The following is a 12,933-nucleotide window of genomic DNA, read 5'->3' as shown; positions in this document are numbered from 1 at the left end:
CTCCAACGCCATCTCCATCTTGTAGATGCCGAAGTGAGACCTTTGACCAGAGAGCTCTGACCAAATGCCTTAAGCCCTTTCAGTGGTATTTCACTGTCCTGAGATAAAACCCACACTTCTGAGACCTTCCCGGCCTGGCCCCTGCCAAGGTCTCCAGACTTCCCTGACTCCTCACTACACTCTAGACACACGAAACCCCTCTCCGCTCACCAATTACTGAGCTGTGTTCCTAGTGCTGCCCTTTGCACCTGGTGTTCCCTCTGCCTGGGATGCTTTCCTCCACCCTAGTGAACTCCCACACATTTCTTCAGGAACCAACTCAAATATTGTCATCGGTGAAACTCTCTAACACGCCTTTCTGATTCCTGGCTTTGGAGTGCCTTCCCTTTTGCCTTCTGTGGCAATTAAGTAAGCTTTAATATCTGCACGAGTCTCTGTCTCCACCACTAGACTAGACTTTGCCTCATCTATCTTTTTATTCCAGCTGCCCAAATCTCAATTGCGAACGATAACTTGGCTCAAGCTTTAATATGTAATGACTATTTAATAATTAATGAATATTTCACTGTATTAATTGGTAAATACCAGCCAGTGGAAGGAGTGATGGCAAAGTAATCCAAGATAGTACAGAAATCAAAGTCAGTGAATTTAGTTTTAGAAACATAAAATGGTTTTCAAGGGCACCTCCGTATGCCTGTTAGCCTGAGCACGCATCTTTCTAATTTGCATAGTGTTTTGCCATTAATAATGCATTTGTATGTAAATAACCTTCCCTAATCCTTACAGCAACCCTGCAGGGTAAGTAGTTTCATTTTCATTTTAAAATGGCTCAGAGGCTCAGAGATAGAGTGACTTGCCCAAGGCCACACAGCTCATCCATGGGGGAGTTAGACTTTGAAGCCTTGATCTTAGCTGTTCTCACAGCCCAACAGCTGGTGCATATTCTAGGGATTTCAGGGGTGGGGGCCGGGAGAAGGCAGACAGAAGGGTGCTGGGGATCAGGCTCTGGTAAGCATCTTTTATCACGTCTGTCTTTCCTTATTCATTCCCCCCTGGCCACTTGTAGAACTGAGTCCAGGACCGCCTGCCCTGTTCAGCGAAGCTGCCGCCCATCTAAAGAAGCTGGAACTGGAGACGGTGAAAGCTGCCGGACCCTGGCCTGCTCTGCACATCAACATAAATAAGGTGCCGAGGACCAGGGCTGGGTGATGAGCATGGACCTGTGGCTCACGTCAAACCTCTGGTTATTCCCCTGGGCTGCCTCCTAGATTATATGCCTTTGTCTTGGAGGAATTTCTATTAAATTTTTCCTGACATTTCTGCTCAGTCTCTTAAGAGCAGAAATGTACTTATATTCTTTCTGGCTGATTTATATCACTAGGAATTGCCCTCGGTGCTGAGTCTAACAGGCTGAATCTGTTAGTGATCTCTTCCTCCTTCTAGACCTAAAGCTCAATGAGGAGGTAGCCCCATTTACCTCTTTCCATTTTTTACCCATCTGTATTGGTCTGCTCAGGCTGCTATAACAAAATACCATAGACAGGGTGCCTTAAACAATAGATATTTATTTTTCACTGTTCTGGAGGCTGGCAGGCCAAGATCAAGGTGTCTGCCAGTTTGGTTCCCTGGTAAGGGCTCTCTTCCTAACTTGCAGATGGTTGCCTTCTTGCTGTGTCCTTACCTGCAGAGAGAGCTCAGTCTTTCTCTCTTTCTCTTCTTCTTCTTCTTCTTTTTTTTTTTTTTTTAAGATTTTATTTGTAAGTAATCTCTATACCCAATGTGGGGCTCAAACTCACAACCCTGAGATCAAGAGTTGCATACTCTACCGACTGATCCCCTGTCTCTTCCTCTTCTTATAAAGCCACTAATCTGATCATGAGGGCCCCATTCCATGACATCATCTAAATCTGTTCACTTCCCAAGGGCCCCATCTCCAAATACCATCCTATGTGGAGTGGGGCTTCAACATATGAATGCGGTGGGGGGACAATTCAGTCCATAGCACCCTCTCTCTCTCTCTGACAATGCCTGGCACATAGTAGATGTTCAGTAACTGTTTGCTGATGTAAAGAAGGGAGGGATTGAAGGCAGGGGGGAAGAAGAGAGAAAAAGGGCTGGAGCAAAGCTTTCCTTTGCCTAGACCTGTTCTTATAATCCAAATGAGCAGCCTTATGAAAGCTAAATTTTATCTTCGAACTGTAGAATGTCAGGGCTGGATTCAGTGTACCATTTGGTTCAGCTTTCTTACCATCTGAGCTCAGAGGAAGGGAAATTATTTTCTCGAGGTCACACAGCAGGGGCTGAATCCTGGGTCCCCTGACTCCCGGCCCAGTACTCTCCGCACTCCAGCATGCCTCTCCATTTTGTACACCAGGCTTTCTTGACTTCAGCACTACGGATATTTTGGGCTGTGCTTGTTGTGGAGGAGCTGGTCCTGTGCGTTGCTGGATGTGTGACAACATCCCTGGGTTTCACCCGCTAGCTCCAGGAGCACCCCCATCCAGGTGTGACAACCAACTTCATCTCTAGACATTTCCACAAATATCCCCTAAAGGGCAAAAGCACTCTAATTGGGAACCAGTGTTTTACGCATAATTTAATTTTTTAAATCCCCAAAGCAGTAGTCTTTTTCATTCGTGGATCATTTCTTCCACTCTGATGCTTCTTTGCTTCACCCTCCCTTTATAAGAGGGAATAGGAAGAATTTGGAAAATCTGGCCTGAGAAGGCCCCCCCGCCCTTCTTACCCGCACTGGGCTGTTACTCCTCCACCATAGCCAACCCTCCAGCCTAGGCTAGACTTCCAGGATTTCTCACAAGACTCTCATTTCCTTCCATTCCCCCAGGGGGCAGCCTCAGGTCCCTTTGACACCGTCAGGGGCCCGCTCACCTGCTTTTTCTTCTCTACCACCCTCCCTGATGGCCAGCTGCAAAGAATCCCTCCCGTAGGATGGCGTCGACATTCACGCAGCCAGCGGGTGCTTAGTGAGCAGGCCTATCCCAGGTGCTGGGAAACCAACCCAATATATCATGTGCCCCCTGCATGGTCTTCTTTCTCTTAGTCTCTTCGTTTTCAAACTTGTTTTCTGCAATCCATACCATAAATGGTTTGAAGAGACTTACCCAGAGTTTGGCCGAATCCAAACATACTTTGTGAGGCGAAACAGCAGATAGCGAGCCACAGACGGCTCACAAGCTCTGTGTAATCTGTAGTTGCCATGAATATTGGTGGGCCGGCAGCAGGAGTGGCTTGCTCTGGGTTAAGGTATATCTGAGACAACTGTGCTTTGCTGCACATTTTCCCTGGAGCCCTTTTTTCTCTCCTTCCACTTGAAGAAATGCATCAGGGAGCAAGTGGGCTAAAGTGATGTCCGATAATCTTGAGTTTGTCCTAACATAGAGGCAAAGAACGTTACTTCACACTATGACTCTGTCCTTAATCACACATTCCGTGCCATGGACCTCCCAACGTGTCATGACCCCACAGTTGGCGACCAGTGGCTTCAATGCTTTCAAGGATTTTTCCAGTCTCACGGATCGAGAATCCTCTGATTCTTCAAAGTTTGGATAAGTTCCTGTTCTCGATCTGATGGTGAGAAGACATTTTCATTGCCCAGGTCCAAAGTTGTACCCGAAATTATCACAGGGATTTAAATCTCACCAGATTTCGAATGTGTGAACAATGTTGTAAAAAGTGCATCCGATCCTTTCTTTATCCCAAAACCACTTCCCCCAAACAGACGGACTGTTTCCAACTATAATCATCTCAAAGCCCGATTGTCATTCACATGTATGTTGTAAATCTGTATTTCAATATTGAATGATAAGGCATCTTTCACCATTCGGATTGAATGCAAAACACAACGCGTGGTCACGCAAAAGAGAGAAAGCACAGTTCTTGGAACCATCTTTCAGGCTGGAATGATGGACTCGTTGTAATCCAGATGTTTATCTCCTAGAGATGCCTTTGATGCAAACCTATGCATAGTGTGATAGTCAAATTTCCCAAAATTTATATTGGTCTTCACCTGTGTCCATTCATAGAGTAGCTCCTGCTTCATCACGTAGACCAGGAACAAGCCATCTTTGATTTTATATCCAAAAAAAAGCAGTTTAAAAGGACTAAATTCAAAGGGAAAACCAATGCTGAATTCTCATTCTTTTCTTATTTTAGCAGCATTCATTTTTTTTTTTTTTAAATAGATCTTCGGTCATTAGTGTCAGTATAACTATATCCCCTTAAGCAATTGTCAAAAACCCCAAGTGGGCTTTGGAACCAATTTAATTCTTATATTCCAGCATATCATTACAGAAAATTAAATCTAATTTAAAAATTAACTCTTCACACACCAGTGAAAACACCCATGCTGATGTTAAACAATTAGCTTCATGTGGCAGGATTTACAAACACAAGATAAATTATCCTAGAGCTATACTACCAAGCTCATCTTTCAAAATAAATGAGTTACTTATTTGTTTCGGAAGTTGGGGGCATTCCATGTCTTTTAGGGTGATGATTCCAGCCAAAAGAGTCTTTTCTCTTTATACCCAATTCGATGGCTTAGGATCATTAGTGCCCTCATGTCTGATGCTCTTTTTCAGTTGTGTTTTCTTTTCTAACCAAAGAATCTAATGTAAGAGTGCCGTTCATATCTTTTTATTTTTTTTTTTTCTCATTTGCTCATCACAGTAATCTTACGAAGGAAGAAACTGAGACTCAGGGAGGTTAAGGGGATCCAGTATGGCTGAGCGGTCAAGATCTTGGAGGCACCCGATCCTGAGTGTGATTCGGGGCTCTTCTGCCTCCTTTCTGTGTGACCTTGGGCCAGTGACTTACCATCTCTCTGCTTTGTTTTTCTCATCTATAAAACGGGGATGGTGATAGTATCTGCCTTCAAATGGGAGGAACCAATGATATGTGCTTCGCCCACAACAAGCTCTCAATAAATGTGAGGGACTGGAATTATTTTTCTTTTCATCATCACCATCCTCATCATTTTTGTTTTATGGTGCCAGACAAGGCAAGAGCTGAGATTAAAATCCAGGTCTTCTGTCCCTGCTTATCTTGCTGTTACATGAAATGGCTTCATTCTACTCAATCAACCAAGGGCTCCTTGATGCATTTGGAGGTCCCGCTGGGAAACTGCATTCTGTGCTCTCTTTTCTTTATTAAATAGTGTCAACCAGCCAATTGCCCTCTACTTCCTCGAGCACTTTCATAACACTCCTGCTATGTGTACCAAGGTGCTCAATTGGACTTTTGAATTAGCAAATCGGATTCATTTTGGAGCTTTAGAACATTTTGTTCTTGCCCTGTACCCTGTAGCCAACATGCCGCCTCAAGTCCTGCTATTGGGAATTTTAGCAGTCGTAAGGTCTTATACCTTTCTTATTAAACACATCTCTTTAGCCATACATCATTATCATCTTCTTTAGTAGGTGTTTATTGAGCACCTGCTGTGTGCCAAGCACCACGTCAGCGCTGGGATATGCGCTGACCACCATAGGCATGGCTCACATTAAGACTTTATTTGCAGTTTGGTGCATGTACCATCAGAGATGATTTCAGGTTATACACATAGATGAGTATTTTTTCATAGTTATGTAATTATCATAATGTCTATTCTAATAAATAGCCATGAAGCCTATGATTTCAAAGATATTAGTGTGTAGCACACACTGAAAATAGGTAGTCCCCAGGTAATCCACCTTAACTGGATCATGTAAGTGATAGGTACATGTTGGGGTGCCTGGCTGGCTCAGATCAAGGTTGTGGGTTCGAGCCCCATGTTGGATGTAGGGATTACTTAAAAATAAAATCTTTAAAAATAAATTGTAGGTACATGTTTAGTGAGTACCTAGGAAATGGCAGAACAATGAAGGTAGGGTATCAAATTACCGGTATCTGAGACACTCTGTAATGAGGTGGCATAGATACAAGTTTCACAAACTTCAGCAAGATTCATTGTAAAAATACCAATGCCTATTTTTCACTTTTTCCCCAGCAAGTCACAGGATTGAATCTCTCTGTGTGAGAGGTGGCAGTTATGGGGGGAAACCGCACTGCACTAGGGGACGGAAAACTCGAAGCTTGAGTCCCGGAGCCGCCCCTAACTGGAAGAGCCACTTCTCTTTGACCCTTCACCCCGTCTCCTCTCCCTGATACACGAGGATGCGAGGATGTGCTTGTGGATCCTTTGCAAACACTAAAAGCAGGGGCGCGCGTATAAGGAGTTGGGGGACACACTTGTGTAGGTGTTTACGACTGAGTGTCATTTGCAGTTAACGGTTGATGGGAAAGGTTAATGTAGCTGTTTTCTTTCCTCTTTGTTGACAATCGGCTGCGTGTGTTTTGGGTTTGTCACAGGCTGAAGAAAAAAAAGTTTCCGAGAAGACTCTTCAGACCCCACTTTTGCCTTCCCCCATAGCCGACCACGTGAAGTGTAACATTTTGAAAGCCCAGCTGGAGAACGCATCGCGAGTGAGTGCCCAGGTCCGTGGAGCTGGTGCCTTCCTTTGATTTCACACCACAGGATTTCCTTCCTGCCATAGCGGAGAAGGAGGCCCTCTAGGCCCGAGACACCGTGTCCGGCAGGGTCCAGCCAGGAGACGGGAGCCATACCTGCTATGTGAACAGAGATTTCAACACTAGGAGTTATTAACTGGCGTACAGTTATTCACTGGGGCATTGCTGATGGGTTGAAAGCCACAGACTCCTGCTCTGACCTCCAGCGTACATTCAGCTGGCCTCCCGGGCTGAGTGGGTGTCCCTTCCTCCCCCACCATTCTCTGTGGGACTCACTGGAGGGAGGACAAGGCTTCTATCAAAATCATGAAAATCATATGACATAATTCCTCCCGGGCTTGTTACACTGATATGAAAAGACAGATTCTAAATTCCTTTGTAAGCTGTAAGTGGTATGTGAGCATAGAGCTGATTATTATTCCTGATCAGCAATGTCAGGTGGGGGATTAAACTGTGGGTTTGGCTTTTCCCACACTCTCCCTTTCTCACTCAAGTATGAGTTGGCACATAGCAGGTGCTCAATAAAAGTATGAATGCAAGTGCTGATTACATTTGAATGATTAAGTGTTAATCCCCATGATGGGGAATGACTCATGAAAACATTTTTTTTTCTTAACTTATATAAACACCAGAGAAAATTTGTCATTGACTGAGTACTTAGTGAACCACCTCTCTGAGCTATCTTCACATTTCTGTAATCCTTTGAATGTTGGAGACTTGAAAACATTTTTTTGCTCACCAAAATAATTCAGTTTTGACTAACCGGCCTGTTTTCTTTAACAGGTTGGAAAAGAGGAATCAACGTTTGTAAATATTAATAAGAAATCCAGTCTTCAGGATGCTAATGTAAGGTCTGTTGCTTCTTGTTTGAATGGGGAAACAATACTCTGTATCATCAACGTTATCCTCGAAACATTACTCACAAGGGCATTTGCTAATAAAATCAGAGAGGAAAAAAGAAAATTGGAATGTCAGTATGAAGAGATAGAAAAAGACTGGCTTAAAACAACTTTGTTTAAGTCTCAGAAATGCTGCTTATTCTCGGTTTCATTATTTCTAACTGCTGTGCTAACAAAGAAATCACTCTGAGGTGAGGAGTATATAGATAAGACCTTGTCATTCCCCTACTTGATGTCCTTTCTTTAAAGACTGCTCTGCTCTCAAAGTGGAGTCCAGACTTCTCAACAGAGCACGGCAGACCCTGTAGGACTGGGCTTCTGCTCTCTGTCCCAGCTCAGTTTATCACTATTCCTTTGGCCATTGATGTACTTTTCATATTGGACTCCTTTACAGTACTAGAACCACACATGCTCTTTATTTTTTTTTAAAGATTTTATTTATTTATCTGAGAGAGAGAGAGAGACACAGCAAGAGAGGGAACACCAGCAGGGGGAGTGGGAGAAGGAGAAGCAGGCTTCCCACAGAGCAGGGAGCCCGATGCGGGGCTCTATCCCAGGGCCCTGGGACCATGACCTGAGCCAAAGGCAGACACCCAACGACTGAGCCACCCAGGCGCCCCCACACATGCTCTTTAAAGCTTCCGGGCCATCACCACTTTAAACCCAGAGGAAAACCTTCCTCCTCTGATCTCACAGAGAGCAGAGACCCTCCCCCTCTCAGCCCAAGTAAGTAACAACCTATAAATCATGGCAGTCCCATTTCCACCTTGGTGGTCTAATACTGGCAGGGTACCCCTAGGTGGAGTTTCCTAAAATGGGTCCAAGGGTCATTGCCTCAGTCTCTCATTAAAAACACAGACTTTTAGGGGTGCCTGGTGGCTCAGTCAGTTAAGCATCAGGTTCTTGGTTTTGGCTCGGGTCGTGATCTCAGGGTCATGAGATCGAGCCCTGCGTTGGGCTCCACGTTCAGTGGGGAGTTGGCTTGAGATTCTCTCTCTCCCTCTCCCCCTGCCCCTCCCTACCATGCACACACTCTCTCTCAAATAAATAAATAAATCAATCTTCAAAACAAAACAAAACAAAACAACAACAACCACAGACTCTTGGGTCCTACTCCAGACCTTTCAGATCCTTGGGTGGGGGTGGGGGGCGGACAGGAACCAGAATTTCAGCAAGTACCCCAGGTGATCCAGAAACCACTGCTCTGAGGCATTCTTGATGTTAAAAATAAAACCCACACTTTTCTATGTCACCTTTGATTCCCAATCCGTGTCCTTTGTGTAACGTTGTCTTACTCCAGAGCACATACCCAGCTGCCTCCTGGACTCCGAAAAACCTTAATTCATCTCTTCCCATCCTGCCTCACTAACCCTTCACCTGTTTTTCAGTCTTGGTTAATGGCATTATTACCTACCCTTCATCCAGATCTGATGCCTGGGAGTCCTTGACTTTCTCCTCCTTCATCCCCTTGTAAAATTGGTCACCGTGTCCTGCTAACTCAGTATTCATATTTTCCCCCACATCTGTCCTCTCCTCTTCATGACCTGAATCCCAGTCTACAGCAAGTCCTCACCGTCTCTCTGCCTGGATACCTCCTGCCACAGTCTTTGAAGATGCTCCCAGCCAGCCTGTCTTCACCAGGATTCATTTCCTTGCTCTAAGGGTTTTTCCGACAAGCAAGTCTGACTATGCCATTCCCTTGCCTCAAACTTTTAGTGACACCTTGGACTTCAGTGTAAATTCCTGAGGCCCCTCAGGAACCCGGTCCCTGCTTCCTACTCTAGTGGAAATCCCCTGCTCTTCTGCTAGGACCTCACCTGTTAGCGGTTCCAGTGCCTTGCATTCTATAGCTCTCTACTCTGTCTTCTACCTTGGAAGTCTTCCCTCCATCTGGTTAAGTGTAAACTCCTCCACAAAGCTTTCCAGATGCCAACCATTCCACCCAAGTGAAGTTATGCGCTCCCTGGTTGAGTGTGAGTTCTTTCAGGAACTACATTCAATTGACTCCAGGGTCCCAGCTTGAGGAAATCATGAATCTAGACTATGCTGACCCCAATTTCTTTATTTGCTCATTCGTTCACGTGTTTATTCAACAAACATTGATTAGGCACTGGCCACATGCCTATCACCTTATTAGACGCTAAATAGAGGAGAAAATGGGGGCTCAGAATTGTTCATTGACTTGCCAGAGGTTCCTTGCTTAGGACCTCAACTTCTTTTGATGTCCATAGGTCCCAGAAGGTAATTTCTGATTATTTTGTTTTTGTTTTTTAAACATTTTATTTATTTATTTGACAGAGGGAGAGACAGAGCTCAAGTAGGCAGACAGGCAGGCAGTGGGAGAGGGAGAAGCAGGCTCCCTGCTGAGCACAGAGCCCGATGCAGGGCTCGATCCCAGGATGCTGGGATCATGACCTGAGGCAAAGGTAGACGCTTAACCAACTGAGCCACCCAGGCGCCCCCTGATTTTTTTGAAATGAAATTAGTCATAACCACTACAAAAATGTGTGAAAGCTTTTTCTTAAAATCACTGTTTTGAATAGGGCCCATTGGTCATTTGGCATATTTTCTTGAGGAAATATAGAAATGAAACAATTTTTAACATTTTCACATACACAAAATTAAAATGTTTTAGAACAGGTCTTAAGTCTGATTATGCATTTTTCACATTAAATACCCTGTTTATCTTTTAAAAATATATCCTGTGATATATTTAAAATAACATAACTACCAGATTACTTTGAAGTAAAAATGGGTTATCCATGGGTTTCTCTTTGCTTATTTTATTGGCAAAACCTGGTAATGAACCAAACCCTGGAGGTAGGTGTTTTGGTCAGAGAAGCTGTATGTGGTACCCCAGTTATATTCAGTTCCCACTTGCTATATTTTCCTCCCTATTATTTTGGTTTTTGTTTTTGGACTTTCTATGATATATTTAAAAATTATATTTAATAAGTAGAGTAGAAGGGAGGAAAAATGGATATGTTGACTAACAATGTTATTAAGGGTTTAAATTAACTGAGAAAGCAGTTCCTACAGCCAAAACTAGACCATAAACTTTTCTGTTGGTGATGTTCTGTTTCTTGGTATGTCTCTAGAAGTCCTATTCCTATACGTGTGGAAACTACCCAACCAGCAGTGGAAAAGCCGGAAATCAAGCCTCCCCGAGTGAGGAAGTTAACAAGACAATACAGTTTGTGAGTTCTATACTTCAAGTTTTTCGATAATAGTCACAAAGTTGATACTAAATGTTCAGTTATAAATGTTTTTTTAGCCTCTTGCACCACTTCCAAAGAGCCATCTCCCAAAATACAGTTTGTTTCCAATTTAGTCCCAATAATGGGACTTGACTTCTCTCCCTGAAAACATTACATAGTTGGCATATGTATTGATTATTGATTGCTATGTAACCAGTTACTCCAAAATTAGTGGCTTTAAACAGTCCACATTTATTACCTCACAGTTTATGTGGGTTGGAAGTCCAGGCATGGCTTAGTTGGATCTTCTGTGTCAGGGTCTCTTAGAAGGTTGCATTCAAGGTGTGGGCAAGGGCTGTGGTCTCATCCGAAGGCTCATTCTTACAGGTTGGAACAGGATTTGGTTCTTGTTGGCTGTTGTCTGGAGGTTGCCCTCGGTGCCTAGTCATGTAGATCTTTCCTCTCTGATGGAGAAATCACACAAGAAGAGCCAGAGAGAACTCTTGCAAGGCAAAAGTCCCAGCCTTTTGTAACCTCATCACAAATGACATCCCATCACTTTTGCCATATTCTGTTCGTTAGAAGCAAGTCAGGAGGGCCAGCGCACACTCAAGAGTCAGGGATCATGCAGGGGCATGGATACCAGGATGGGGAATCATCAGGAGCCATATCAAAAGCTTCATCCATGGCATAATTGTGAAATGGTAGCATGATCTGTCAACAGAGCCAAAGCTAATCACGGAGCTGTGTGAGACCTATGGGAGGAGTCCTATCCCAAAGTATCCCAGAACCACCAGGGCCTGTCCAATTTTGTTCAGCTTAATGAAAATTCCGTGGCTCCCATATGCATAGAGTTGTTTTAGGCTCTTCTAGGAAGAACAAAATGACTTTGATAGTTCCCGTCTGAGGAGTCACCATTTATTGGAGGGAGAGACAGATTGCAAATAATTATAACAAACAAGACGGGTAACTGCTGTTGTAAGAGTAGTAGTATTTTAGTAAGAGCCGTAGTGCTAATCACAATGGTAGTTCCCATTTTTTGACCTTGGCTGTGGCACTATGCCTGGGTGTGTAATTGACCAGAGGGCTGCAGGGGGATCTTTGGGTGCCATGGAATGCATGCAGCTCTGGAGTCAGAAAGGCTTCTGTCAGAGTCCTGGCTAGTTTACTGCTCTAAACTCTTGGGGAAATTACTTTTTCAACCTCTCTTTCCTTATCTGTAAAATGGGTGAGCTCATACCTAGCCCTGAGGAATTTGGTGAGGGTTGATGTGCCATAATGCAGATCTAGCCCATAGCAAGGAACCTGGCCAGTGGATGAACTAGCTCCCTTTCCTTTCTTCTCAAGGACCTGAAAGCCTCCGAGAAAAGGTCCAGTTTGGGGGATACCCTGAATGCAAAGTATAGGCTGGGGAGGGTGACTTTGTACGCACTTAAACAGCCAGCTCGAGCCTGCACCTGGCGAAAGGGAGGAGGCCACCACCTCCCACCTCATTAGCCTGAACAGAAATGCTGGACGGCTGGAGCAGCTGTGTTTCCTAGGAAAGCCAAAATGAGTAATTCAAATAATTAACGGTCCTAATGGTTTCTGGGGGACAAATTAAACCATGAAAATTCTGCTCCCCTGAGGATAAAACTGTCAGGATTATCAGACTTTCCTTTTACATTTTGAAACTCCAAATGTTATTATCACCTATTCAGGATATGTAATCATGTTGGAAACAATGACTAATACGTGGCCTGGAAGGAAAGAAAATTTAACTCACTACAGTGGCTCTTTTAAGGAAACCCTTTCCAAACCTCTAACTTCACATGTGTATTTCTTAAGCTACTCCAAAGTATTTTGCTTCAAAAATAAAAGAATAGCAGCATTTTCCCCATTAGTAATGATAGCAAAATTAATGGGTGAGATTTTCCCAGTTTTAAGTTTTTGCCCCATAAAAATAGTTCTGAAATCATTGACACCACCACCAGTCCTCTCTTCCAGTCATAAATATTGGTAAGTTAATAAACACAGTGTCAAGGAATACAGATGGAAAAAAACTCAGATTTCCCTTTTAAAAAATATTTCTGCATTACTGTTTTTGAAATACACACACACACACATACACACAGCCCTTTTGGCTATTAGGGTATTCTGAGTTCCTAGGCCAGCATAATGTGGATTTGGATTTTAGGGTTCTCCACCAAGAGCATCACAATGTTCAAGTACTCTGAACGAGTTTTTGGATTGATGCTTTTAAGGATATACACACAAACCTCCTGGGTTGTTCTGTCCTGGAGGTAATGACATAGGGAAGAAACATGTGGCTG

The 12,933-nt window shown here is 43.8% G+C and overlaps 1 protein-coding gene across 4 annotated transcripts in view; it reads left to right on the top strand.

Moving 5' to 3' along the window:
* EPB41L4B (erythrocyte membrane protein band 4.1 like 4B) overlaps nucleotides 1-12,933 on the top strand; it is a 122,128-nt gene that overhangs the window by 90,269 nt on the left and 18,926 nt on the right. For all 4 annotated transcript variants that reach the window (XM_028108774.2, XM_088018738.1, XM_088018737.1 and 1 more), the window contains exons 17-20: nucleotides 1,067-1,185; nucleotides 6,367-6,492; nucleotides 7,309-7,376; nucleotides 10,523-10,621. In XM_028108774.2, the coding sequence (XP_027964575.1) occupies nucleotides 1,067-1,185; nucleotides 6,367-6,492; nucleotides 7,309-7,376; nucleotides 10,523-10,621 (412 nt within the window). The remainder of the gene's footprint in view (nucleotides 1-1,066; nucleotides 1,186-6,366; nucleotides 6,493-7,308; nucleotides 7,377-10,522; nucleotides 10,622-12,933) is intronic.

Source organism: Eumetopias jubatus, unplaced genomic scaffold, assembly GCF_037043125.1.
Source record: "Eumetopias jubatus isolate StellerSeaLion01/CBP00866 unplaced genomic scaffold, mEumJub1_p1.0 scaffold_15, whole genome shotgun sequence".
Classification (NCBI taxonomy): Eukaryota; Metazoa; Chordata; class Mammalia; order Carnivora; family Otariidae; genus Eumetopias; species Eumetopias jubatus.
This window is presented reverse-complemented; position numbering and strand designations above follow the sequence as displayed.